The sequence below is a fragment of the Macrosteles quadrilineatus genome, unplaced genomic scaffold (genome assembly GCF_028750875.1).
Source record: "Macrosteles quadrilineatus isolate MER2022 unplaced genomic scaffold, UCM_ALF_1.0 Scaffold_4__1_contigs__length_99947679, whole genome shotgun sequence".
NCBI classification, from domain to species: Eukaryota; Metazoa; Arthropoda; class Insecta; order Hemiptera; family Cicadellidae; genus Macrosteles; species Macrosteles quadrilineatus.
Window position 1 is genome coordinate 59853000 of NW_026542597.1, and position 13281 is coordinate 59866280.

A 13281-nucleotide genomic window follows, 5' to 3' on the forward strand; every position below is an offset into this window, starting at 1 on the left:
GAAATATAATTACAAATGACCAAAACCCCAACATTGTGTGATTTTCGTCACATTTCCTTCTAATGTTAATAGATATACTAATCATTGTTTAGAGAATGCGTAATCTATTAAATAACAAAAAGTTGTTTGGGTAAGGTTGTTTTTTTTTTCAAACTGACACCGATAAGTTTACGCTATAACTTTTTACGAGAAAATCCAAAAGCAAGAGATCAATAACCTCGGGACTAGATATTAATGTATTTAATTGGTCGGATGTACTATAGTTCTTAGGTAGGTTCTTACGTAGGTACTGGTTCTTTTCCTTAGAACCGTTGGTAGCTGCTAGAATCATTTTTACGTAGGTACCAACACATCACTGTAGTTTACAAATTAGTTATCGTTGGTGTTGCACCTTATTTATTAGAGCCGTCCGTATTCAATTTAAGTGATGTCTTAACTCTGTTTAGTTTTGCTTTTTCTGTCTGGATTCCAAATCTTAGCTTACCCGGTATGCTAAGAAAATGATAACCTATTTGAGTAAAACATTTGTTGGGCAAACCATCATGAATTGTTTACGCCTTTATATTGTTTATGTATCAATAGTTCGTGGCCTTTTTTGGATTGTTGTGTGTTGGTAACGCATTAATGTCCTTATTTCTTAGTGTTTCACGGAATGGACAAGAGCACCTTTGATACTGAAAATGTCAACCGGAATAAAGTGTTAAATGGTGAGGTTGAGGTAGTACTTTAAATACGTTTAAGTTAACCGATGTGGAAAGTAACTTTCAATTATAGGCCTACTTTAGGGCTACGCTTTATGGATCTATAAAACATTTTTTAGTTTAATCATTGGACATATGGACCATAACGATCCGGGTGACATTTGATTGCGAAGCATTTATTTTGGCTTGAACTGTCAGATACTGTATTTGCGAAGGTTTATATATAATAGTTTTGCCAGCATATCTGCAAATATGCAAACTAACTGCTGTTCTTAATCTTAATATAAGAAGGTTTCAACTGACTACTATAAGATCCCCGTGCGTAGAACGGGCACACAGCTAGTGTTTTTATAACTGTGGTCTGAGTTCATTATATGGTCGGCGAAGTTCGACTTCATTGATGTTAGATTTTTTGATTTCAATGCTTGTAGATGTTCTTTAAATCTTGTTTTAAAACTTCGAGATGTTTGACCTATATAATAATTGCTACAGTCACTACAGTTTATCTTATAGATTCCTGATTTGTTGTACATTTCGTCTTCATTATTTTCTGTGTATTTGATTTTTTTTTTTATTAATTGGTATATATTGTTCTTAGTTCTGTAACTTACTCTTATATCCGAGTTTTTAAAAGTATTTCTTATTGCTTTAGTCGTATATTTGTTATAAGGTTTACATATATATTTCTTTTTCTCTTCATTTTCCGTTGATTTTCTTTGCTTTTGTATATTGTTTTTCAATTTCTTCTTTATCATATTGTCTATCATTTTTTCCATGTATTGACTTTTTTACATTTAGTTACTTATACAAATATCAAATCACGTTTGTTCCGCTCAACTGGCTTTCACCTCTCTGAAATCAACCCTAGTAAATTTATTTTCCTGTACAGCTGGATGTCTAGTACTTGTTCAACAACTGATTTTTGTATCAACAATGTTTGTTTGTAGGAGCAGGGGAGCTCACAAGGGCAGGAACCAGGAGGCCTAGCCCAAGAGGTAATATTGGCCTTAGCCAACCGATTTAAATTTAATTTTAAAATAGCGCATTACTAAGTAGCTAAAATCTAAAATTTAAAAAAATCACCCTACTTTGCTTGTCATCAACACAATTATGTGCCAAACGGGGAACACTGATGAGTGTAAAGCACAATGCAAGCCCCGTAAAAGGTCCATTTTGAGTGAAACATTCTGTTTGTTCAGATCAATGACATCGGATAAAAACGAGCAAGTCAGGATACCTTTAAGTTTTTTAAGCTGTAGAAATGTTTTTCAAGTTAAGCTTTTATAATATATTTTTGACCTTACATATTTATTCTTGGTACAAAATCGGTACAGTCCAGGGCTTCCAGTATTTTTCTTATTTTATTTCATTGACATTACGATAAAAATTAATGATTTCCTGCATTTATGGTTTTTTAACAAAAATTACAGTATCACACATTATCAACAACTTAGTTTTAACCTGAGTTATCGACTCCTAACATGATAATGTCAAGAAAAAACAGTTAAGATAAAAGCTTAACCTATTTTACTACTAAGATAGGTCATAGCCATAATAAAGTAGTTAAAAATTAGGTTAAGAATTTTTAGGAATAAAAATGTTTGCAGCTGTGTTGTTGAAACGAGCCGTAATATTCTTTTTTCGCTGTCTTTCAGGTTCGATGGAACAAATACCTGATCCTACAGCGGTGGCACAGGCCCTACTGAACTGGTATTGCAACCATTATTAAAAGTATGTATAAATGTTTTAACTAAAATAATATTAACTAGGAGAAACCCGTCGAAATGGACGGTTAGGGGCCTCTTCGTTTATATGGGCGTGCGGCTTCATTGGCAACAAATAATGCAAATGACATAGCAAAGTGGCATTTCCAAAAAGCAAAGAATACTGTAAATTGGCTGTTACGTAAATATTGACGTTTAAATGCATTGTTAATCAACGTATCTTATAAAGGATGATGTGATCTAGTTTAAAAGGAATATATTGACCTTTCTCTCATGACAGTAGCTGCTTAAATAGTAGGGCCTATTTACTCTTTGTGCCATTTTTACAGCCAAAATGTCATGTTATTTTCAATAATGTTACCAACCTAGTGGGCCATGGTCCGTAATATAGGCCACTGCAAATAATTTGTAAAAGATAGGTACTGGTACCATTCAAGTCAAGGTTTCTGTGTTTGGATGTTATTAGACACAACTAAACTAACTAAATAAACTAACAACATTTTTTTGTCTGTAAGAGCTCGATGAACTTCTTCTACAGATAATTAATCTGTTGGGAAAATATAAGCCGAACTCGCCTTTGGCTCGCTGGGGGCTCCGCCCCCAGGCCCCCTTTTTTGGTAGGGGGTAAATAGAAATGGGCCATGGCGCAACGCAAGACCTGCAATTGTGCCAAATTTCAGATCTTTAGCTATTCTAGAAGTGGGTAAAATTGATTTAGACCGATGCACCTGTAGGAATAACATTGGGGGGGGGGATTCTATATTTCGTGGGGGAGGGAGTTATATTTGTAAAATGTCACTTTTCGGAAAGGGCGCAAGATCTACAATCATGCAAAATTTCAGATATCCAGTTAATCTAGAAATGTGTAAACGTGATTTAGACTTATGCATCTGTAAGAATAACATTGGGGGGATTTAATATTTGGGGGGGGGGGTTGTAAATACGATAGGGTGATGAAACCTTAAGTAAACCAGAGTAAATGTATAGCATGAACGGACCATGGGAACGGGGACTTATGGTGGTTTTTATGGGGTAAATGTTTTCTCCATAAGAATAACATGGGGCTCGTAAAAACTTTCAAATGTTGACAATAAACCTAAGTTTTGGGGGTTAAGGAGTAAAGTTACGGAAAAACACGTATAGTGTAAAATTTAAACTAAAGTAAGGAGAATACAAAGCAATAATGATATTTGCAAAAAGGAATGATTTAAGTATGAAAAAATAGCGAAAACCGGTAAAAAGTTTAAAGAAATTTACCAAATTTTGAAAGTAGGGAGTTTTTTTTACCCGAAAAAGTGCGATTTTCGGAAAACACCGACGAGGGTTTTGTAGAAAATTTAATTCCTGTTCCTGGATATTCTTTCAAATCTTTTCTAGCTCTTACTGTTTTCGAGCTAAATCCGTTTGAAAAAAACGTGTTTTATCGTTTTCAGAGGTCCGCCATTTTGGATTTTTGGCGGGGTTAAAATTTGAAAATGGGACTTTTGCAAATTTCACCGTTAATATAAGATCCCCTACAACAATAATACCAAGTTTCAAGTCTCTAGCACGTTTCTAAACGGTTCAGATGAGCACACCAAAGTCGACCACTTTCAATGTTATTCTCCATAAGAATAACATGGGGCTCGTAAAAGTGGCAAAAAACCTTCAAATTTTGAGATTAAAATTAAGTTTTGGGGGTCAAGGAGTAAAGTTACCAAAAAACATGTAATGAGTAAAATTTAAAGTAAAGTAAGGAGAATACAAAGCAATAATAATTTAAAAAAAAAAAAAATTATTTAAGTATGAAAACATGGCGAAAACCAGTAAAAATTGAATAAAAATTTAACAAATTTTGAAAGTAGGGCGTTTTTTGAAGCTGAAGGAGTGCGATTTTTGGAAAACGCCTATGAGGGTTTTGGATAAAATTTAATTCCTGTTCCTGGATATACTTTCAAATCTTTTCTAGCTCTTACCGTTTTCGAGCTACATCCGGTTGAAAAAAACGTGTTTTGTCGTTTTCAGAGGTCCGCCATTTTGAATTTTGGGGGGGGGGTTAAAATTTGAAAATGGGACTTTTGCAAATTCCACCGGTATTGTAAGACCTCACACTACAATACTACGCAAATTTGAAGTCTCTAGCACGTTTCTAAGTTGTTCAGATGAGCTTACCAAAGTCGGCAATTTTCAATGCTATTTCCCATAAGAATAACATGGGGGGGAAATTCGAGATTACGGGGGGGTTAAAATTTAAAAATGTCACTTTTTGGAATTTTATGGGTGGTTTGGGCACTAGACCTACAACCACCGAAAATTTCAAGTCTCTAGCTCATCTAGAAGTGGTCTAGAATTTGTATACCTGAGTGAGTAACAATTGCGGCTGTATAGTATTTAGACTCGCCTTTGGCTCGCTGGGGGCTCCGCCCCCAGGCCCCCTAGCTGTTAGTCGTCATTAGTAGATTAGGAAGGGGTGAGAGGCCATCACCAAGAAGCCGGGGAAATTTCAAGCCCGTAGCACACCTAGAAGTAGTCTAGAAAGCACTCTCCGCATCTCTAAATTCTTTGTGGGGTTGTAATAGCGAAAATCGATATTGAAGTAATAACCATTTCACAAAATATTCGAGTAGATTGATAAGTAGAGAATAGTAAAGTATTATATTAAGTAAATAGTTTATCGTAAATATTCATGTATATGTTTATGAAAATAGATGAAGTTATTTTTGTTTCCCTGTCAGTTAGCCACAAACTGTATGGCATATCCAGTTCCGCCACGGGGAGGCCAGGAAACGTAGGAACCATATTAATTTACAATTATTTATATTAACATAATAGTATTTCAAGTAAAGAGATGTTAGTAAATATTTATAAATTTATTAATGAAAATAGATCAAGTAATGTTTGTTTCCCTGTCGGTTAGCCATAAACTGCAAGGCATATCCAGTTCCGCCACGAGGAGGCCAGGAAACGTCGGAACCATATTTACAATTATTAACACATGTACAAGTCAGTAAAATTTTGGATAAGATAAGTAGATTGATAAGTGAATAAGTTGATAATAGTAAAGTGTTATATTAATAAAATAGATTATAGTAGATATTCATGTATATATTTATGAAAGTAGATCAAGTAATGTTTGTTTCCCTGTCGGTTAGCCATAAACTTTATGGCATATCCAGTTCCGCCACGAGGAGGCCAGGAAACGGCGGAACCATATTTACAATTATTTACAAATGTACAAGTTAGTAAAATTTTGTATAAGATAAGTAGATTGATAAGTGAATAAGTTGATAATAGCAAAGATAATAGTAAAGTGTTATATTAACGAAAAAGATTATAGTAGATATTCATGTATATATATTTATGAAAATAGATCAAGTAATGTTTGTTTCCGAGACGTAGGAATTGGCTAACTCAGGAACTCGCTAACTCGGTCGTGTGGCGGAACTGGCTAACTCTGGAACTGGCTAACCGTCTCAGTCAGGAATTGGCTAACTCCGGAACCCGCTAACTCGATTTTGTCTCGCGGCGGAATTCGCTAACTCTGGAAGTCGCTAACCCGGCCGTGCCCACTGCTCGGAGCGGTGCCAACCTTGTACGACAAAATAATCGTGCACTGCCGTATTTCAAAATGTCAGTGTCTATAAAGATACAGTAAATGTTATTGTTTTTTGTTATCAATTCCACTTTTAACAGATAACTAGCCCAAAGTAATTAAAAGACAATTAAAAAATCATGAAAAAATGTTTTTTGTTAAACTGTACAATGGCCAGTTAAATGTTTATGATTTCGATCTTAAATAAAAATGCCATCAGTATAAAAGAAAATAATAGAATATGAACAATATTCAAAATTTAGTTTAATTGGTAATAAATAATTAAACCTCTACGAAATTAAGCTAAAATACACGCAAGTTCTTAAACACGGAAAACAGATTTAATTGTAATGTCGTAATAAACCAAAACCATTAATTAATACAGTCATCAACCATCGTAACTTTCATAATTAATTCATAGATTTTAAATTTAATGTTCGTCTTTGAACCGTCCAACTTACGTGTACACATATGATGACATAGACTAAGTTATTATCTAGGCCTAATAGTTTGAACCAAAGCATTGTAGGCCTACTAGTAATTAGTTGCCTAATTCTAAAATGTGTTGAATTTTTTAGCAATAATGTTACATGTTTTAAAACAGTTTTTAGATTGTACACCTAAGCACCACTAGTAAAAAATAGGAGAAGATATAATATTCATATAATAAAACGTGACAGGGTTATTTTAATTCACGATTTTTAATAAACTAATTGACGGATTTTCCTGATTTGAGTGTTGGGTTTCCTTTATATTGCTTTCACAAACGATATAAACAATAGCAAGCCATTGCTCGGTTCACGGTTCCCCAGTACTGAGCTACACAATAGACAATAGCTTTGTTTTTGGATAAGATAGAACCAGCCTGGAAAAAAAACTCCAGACTTTTAAAAAGTAAGCCTACTGAAAGACGTAAAATTAATATTAATTCAACAAAATTAAGAGGATGACCCGGGTTCTACACTAATAGCCTACGATAAAAGAAATTTACAAGTTGTATTTATGCATAGACCAACTTTTAATGCAATCCATGAATACATTAGGCCTACCACTTTATAATGTACTAGCTGTTGTACCCGTGCTTTGCAACGGAAAGAGGACACAAAATAGAAACATTTTAATCTTTACATCTGTTGCATATAATAGTTACACACCCGCCAACGCTTTTAGAAACAAAATTAAACTTTATAGCCTTAGAAACGTTTAAGTTGTGTTATGACTTTTAAATTTGGTAAGTAATGGATACCACCATTTTGGTTTTGATTAATTTGAAATCTTGTGTAGGCTGATATGAGAAAAACTGACCAAATCTTCGAATAAAACTTTGACATACATGATTTACCTTCATCTCCCTTAATTGTATATCTTTTAATTTATTATTGACATTTTAAATTTCAATTTTGAAGTTGTAAAAATACTAATTATTAAATTTAAATGAACATTTTTTTTTATTTCACTCTTCTTTATATTAAATCACAAATCCTTCCATCTTCAGTTTCTTCACTCACAATAAATCATTAGCAAAACTAAGTCAGCTGTTATAAACTTTAGAAATATAATATTGCTGTGCCTTATCAATACAGTCTTTTGAAATATTAAAGAAACTATATCTATAGGTACTATAAAAAATGTTAAACAAATAATTTAGCATTTAAGACAGCAGACAAAACTAATATGATTATCAAAGCATCAAGGACTAAAAAATGTAATAGCAAATACAGTATATGTTTCATTGCATCTCTGATTCTACTCTACAAAAATATCAACAAACAACTTAATATACAAACCAGTTCTTTTAATCAGTTCCATCGTCCATTGCTTTTACATTTTCACACTTACCAAGTAAACATAGTAACAGATATTTCATTGATAGAAACAAAAGGACACTGTGTACTGCTTAGTTTTATGTTATTTTCCTTGGTTTAATTTAATCAGTTGTGTGGCAAAACACAAATAATAAATGTATCAAATAAAGTAAATGTAAACTGAAAACTATGTTAAGATAAAATAAGAGTATTTTGTATTACCATTTGATAATTAAATATAGTTACACATATACAACAGATTTTAGAAAACAAAAATCAACGACATACAATTGAGTTATTGATGATATTCTTTAGTTTAATTAATTGAAGCATAGGTTTAGCAAAACACAATAACTTATTTTACCTAAATATACATATAAAAAACAATGTGATGTGCAAGTTATTTTAAGTTAATCTAACACATGTTAAGCAGTTATAATTTATTTAAAGTAGCCTCCAAATTCATACAAAACATCTATACATAGTAATTTTCGTACTGTTTCCATGAAAACATAATAACATTATCTTCATAACTTAGACGCTTTAAAAAATCCAAAGCAGGGCTGGAGTTGATATAACAACGGTTATAGAATCTTTTTTTTCTATAATCATTGACATGACATAGGCATAGTTTTAGAATAAATAATCCATGATAAAAGGTTAGATTAAAATAAACCTACCTCATAGTTATGGAAAATATTATATTTGATTTATTTGTATCAGCTGTCTGAAACTGTGAAATATGCAGTTTAGCAGTTCTTGTTGTTTACATTTAAATGTCAAAGCAAATGTAAACAAACATTGTTAGTATTCTCATCGCAGCCATGGAGACCAATCAATATCTACTTTTAAAATGTTCACCTCAGAACTTTTAAAGCCAAAGGGGCAAATCCTACGGTCAGTATCGAAATGTCAATAGTCCTATAATGATCCTTGGTATGGTAACTATATTTTTGTGAAACTTAAGCCCAGTTGATGCAGTAGTTTTTGCACCTATTAGTAACACACATACAGACAGACACCATTAGATTTTTATATAATAGTATAGATTGATAAATATTTATTTAAATTCAATAGCTCTATTTAAAAATGCGTAACCACTACAATGTAATTCTGTAATGACGTTTAACGTGTAAATTTTATTATGATTTATGATTTAAGGTTACTACAAGCCCAGTATATAAAATACGAACTCAAAAATTGTATTTGCAGAAGTTCACAAAATGGTATTTATTCGAATAAAAGAAACAAATGGCAGACTACGAAAATAGATATTTCATAACATGTAATAGATCCAAATTAAATGTGCATTTTTATCTTTTTCATACCAATAAGCTACTATTTAAGTAAGAAACCCACATATAACACATACTCCCTTATATTAGTACATTTCTAATCCTTATGGATCATCTGAAGACAGTTGTATTGTTAGTTCTGTCCGGTGCACTGTCTTTAGAGGTCGTGTTTTGTTTACAATTGTTTCTTGTTTTCAGTAATTTAAAACCTCGTTTAACCAAATAAAACGTTCTAATTACAACTAATAACACGTCCCCTAGTTATATAACCAAACAGTAAGGAACAAATCATGAAGTTAACTATAAAATGATAGAAACACAATTTTGTCGACACTAGCGATCAGTGTCACCGGACATGAACTAGACACGAAAAACGAGCTTCAAAGTTTACAAAGGGATGTAAAGTTTACTTGTGTTGGTTAGTCTATGGTAAGACTATAATGCATTTTCCACCCTAATAACCATAAGAATAATGTTAAACATACTTCCAAATATATTTATTTTATCGACTACGTTGTTCTTACTCCTAATTAATCGTAGGATACGACATTATGGTACCGATACGATATAGGTAGTACACTTTCGGCAACACTGGCCAAAAATATTCGTGCTTGGCTCCCATTCGACGGCCCACGAGGCTTCTGATTGGGAGTTAGCGAGTTCCGCCGAGGGACCGAGTTAGCGAATTCCGTACGAGGACGGAATTCGCTAACCCGGCTTTAGAGCGGGTTAGCGGGTTCCGGAGTTAGCCAATTCCGAAACCGAACAAGTTAGCGAGTTCCTCTCATCGACCAAATTTGAAGATAGGGCATTTAACATGGGGTTAGCGAGTTCCAGAGTTAGCCAATTCCGCGGACCCTTGTTTCCCTGTCGGTTAGCCATAAACTTTATGGCATATCCAGTTCCGCCACGAGGAGGCCAGGAAACGTCGGAACCATATTTACAATTATTTACAAATGTACAAGCTAGTAAACGTTACTAACTAGGTACCTAAAGAAATATAAACAAAAACTTAACTAACTAATAAAAAGAAGAAAAAAATATATACAACAACGGGGACTTTTGATAAGGCAGGCCCCCTATCGTACTGCCAAACTAAAATACTAAAAACACACGAAAAACGACTTATTTCTAAAGAAAAAACCAAAAGAAAATATATACAACAACCTACAGCTAAAGTCAAGTCAGGGAAAGTCAAGTCAGGGTTAGAGGAGGAGATCGTCATACACGATATTCTTCGCGTATGCGATTCCACCTTGGACACGGTCGGGACGGACAAGGACGACTATATGGTCTGGATGCCTGACTCTACTGAGCAGGACGTACAACTGACCATGAGTGAAACAGTCACTGCGAAGATCGACTCCGACGCGATCAATCGTCTGGCCCTGGCTTTTGTGGCCAGTCATGGAATATGCCAGCATGAGAGGAAACTGAAGACGGCGGACACGAAGCGGTGACCCCTCAACGAACGGGAAAACGAATTGAATCCGGGGAATACAAATCGGATCATGTTGTCCAGGGAGTCGCACTGTGATCAGACGAGGTCTTATTGCAGTCACGATCACTTTAGTGCCGTTTACGAGTCCGCTGTCAATGTTCAAGTTCCTCATGACGAGACACACGGAGCCAATCTTGAGTCGCAGGACATGGTCTGGTACACCCTTGCCAGTAGCTTGGTTCAACAAGTGAACGTCTACATCCATACCATCGTCGTTCTCCTTGTCGATGGAATCCGCACTCCTCAACTCATGAACGACGCCGTCCATCAGGTTGAGAACGGTGTTGTTGATCTGCTGGACATTGGCGTTCATGGTTGAAAGAATGGACCTGCCAGCAATTCTGTCAGTGTGGTGTAGGTCACAAGCAGGAAACACAAAATCGATCAAGTCGGGAAGGGATGTCACGTATTTCAGTGGGATCAGGCCAACAGAGTCACGGCCTTCCCCAAATGGAACAGATGAAATTGTTCCATTGCCTACTTGAAGGAGGAAGTCAGAGTAGGCAGTGGACCCAGAAGTCCGGTGAGGGGTGGACAGAGAAAAGATTTGGAAACTTGACCAAAGAGATGACGCACGCAGTGATACACAGGCAATGTCGGCCGGAGTACGAGCCTTTGCAACAACTGGTGCGATCTGACGGAAATCCCCGCAGCAGATAAAGATCTTATTCCCGAATGGCTCAGGTGAATTCATGAGGTCACGCAGAGATCTGTCGATGATTTCAAAAATGTACCAGTGAGCCATCGGGGCCTCATCAAAAACAATGAGCTGTGCTGCTCTGATGAGTTCTGCTCGCTGAGACCCGTTCGTCAAGTTCCAATATCCAGTGCCATCGCCGAGATCAAGTGGTAGCCGAAACATGCTGTGTGCTGTCGTGCCACCTGGCAGATTACCAGCGGCAATGCCGGAGCTAGCGACAGCAATAGCGACCTGGTTACGACTACGGACGTATGCAAGAATAACATGTATTAGACAGGTCTTGCCGTAGCCTCCGGGTCCGTCAAGAAAGATAAGTTTTTTAGACCGGCTGTAGACTTGGCCCTGCAGTAGAGACCGAACATAATCGAAGACCGCCCTCTGGTCGCGGGAAAGTTTAGGTTCCCACTCATCTACAAGTGATCTCTGACGATTTTCACCGTAGATGAGAAGTTCCCTCCCCAGTTCGGTCGTGTCGTCGTCTACAGTAGGGAGACCGTGATCGGCCAAGCAGGATCCCTGACGTCGAAGGCTTCGATCGATCTCAATCAGAGCCAGCTTGTACGCAACCTCGTGATCAAGAGGATTCCGCTCCAAATGGTCTTCGCACAATGCGTCACGGAAAGCATCCCACAAGAGGGCCGCAGGAGCTCCCATGTTGCACAGAAGGACAAAGAAAGAGCGGAGCCTCGGGCCGACCATGAAACGAGCTGCTTCCTTGAGGGCTTGGTGGTACTCGTCCTCGTCCTCAACCAAACCGAGGGTGCGCGCAACCTGTTGATATGTCGTGCAACCATCACCACCACGAGCAAGCAGGTCGGCGTATCCCCGGCACGGAATGACCATCAAAAGGAGCCTAAGAAAGTACTGCTCGCTTCTGTTTGGCGAGACCCAGAAGAGACGACAGATCTTTTGACCACGCTTTCTTGAGGTAAGGAAATGCTTGCCGTCTGGATGGTCGTACACCTCAGCATTACTAGGGCGTTTGTTATGAATAACGTACTGCTCGAAAAAAGACTGGTAGGTTAAATCGTCGAATACCGAGTCAAGAGGCCTATTGAAATACAAGAGCAGGTCAGAGGTAGCTCCCGAAGTGGCGTGTGTCAAGTTGTTAGGGCGGAAGCACACAGTCTGTTTTCCCTCTAGGTGGACAGGGAGACAATCGACTGTGGGCTCAGACTTTGAGATGGGAAAGTCCAAGAGACGCCAGCATGCATCGCTGGCTCCCACCATACGCTTCGTGACGTAGTGCTCAACTTCATCGTCTTGTTTACTAAGAGGAGTAACTTTGACGTTCTGAAGCGAGCCACCCTTCATGAGGTATTTAAACAGATACTTGATCACACGACGAGTGGAAGCTACCTCCAAGTTGATGTGTGCCTCGTATTTAAGTAGTAATGCCGAGTTGTACGGAACGACCCAGCCGTCATGTACAGGAATCGATTTGTTTCTTGAAGTTATACTCCCCTCGTTACCATAATCACGTCGATATTTTACAAAGCACCTCTCGTCTACATGGGTTGATTCACAGGGAGGTTTGGGGAAAAATTTTGAACAGCTGCCTTTGGCAGTGTCCCAGCAAGGGAAGTCGGTCCTGTGATCCGTACCACAAGGGCCGTGGATCATGTGCCGCAGAACCAACGCCCTTAATCGGCCTCCTGCCTCCTCCGGAGATGGAATGTCAGCGCGGATGAGGGAGTCTATGTCCGAAGCCTGCACTGGTCCATCGCCATCGATTTTGAACACGATGTGGGCATGTGGAAGACCCCGCATCTGCATCTCGATGACGTGGACTATGTAGATAGACCGACCGAACATAGCTCCGCTGCGCAAATCACGGAGGAGTTCCAGCAGTTTGATATAGAAAACTCTGCAGGCCGTGCTGGGATCACTGCGACCGCTATTTCGGGGACAGGCTTTTTTGTTCTCCTCCCAAGTCGCACTATAAGTGAATGTGAGAAAAAATGTGGGGAAGCCGAGACGTGAG

At 37.3% G+C, this 13281-nt stretch overlaps 1 protein-coding gene across 1 annotated transcript; it reads right to left on the minus strand.

Moving 5' to 3' along the window:
- Nucleotides 1-10301: 10301 nt before the first annotated feature.
- LOC128992963 (uncharacterized) lies at nucleotides 10302-13073 on the minus strand. The gene has a single exon (XM_054416710.1). It carries the CDS (start codon nucleotides 13071-13073, stop codon nucleotides 10302-10304), a length of 2772 nt encoding a protein of 923 aa, XP_054272685.1.
- Nucleotides 13074-13281: the final 208 nt, after the last annotated feature.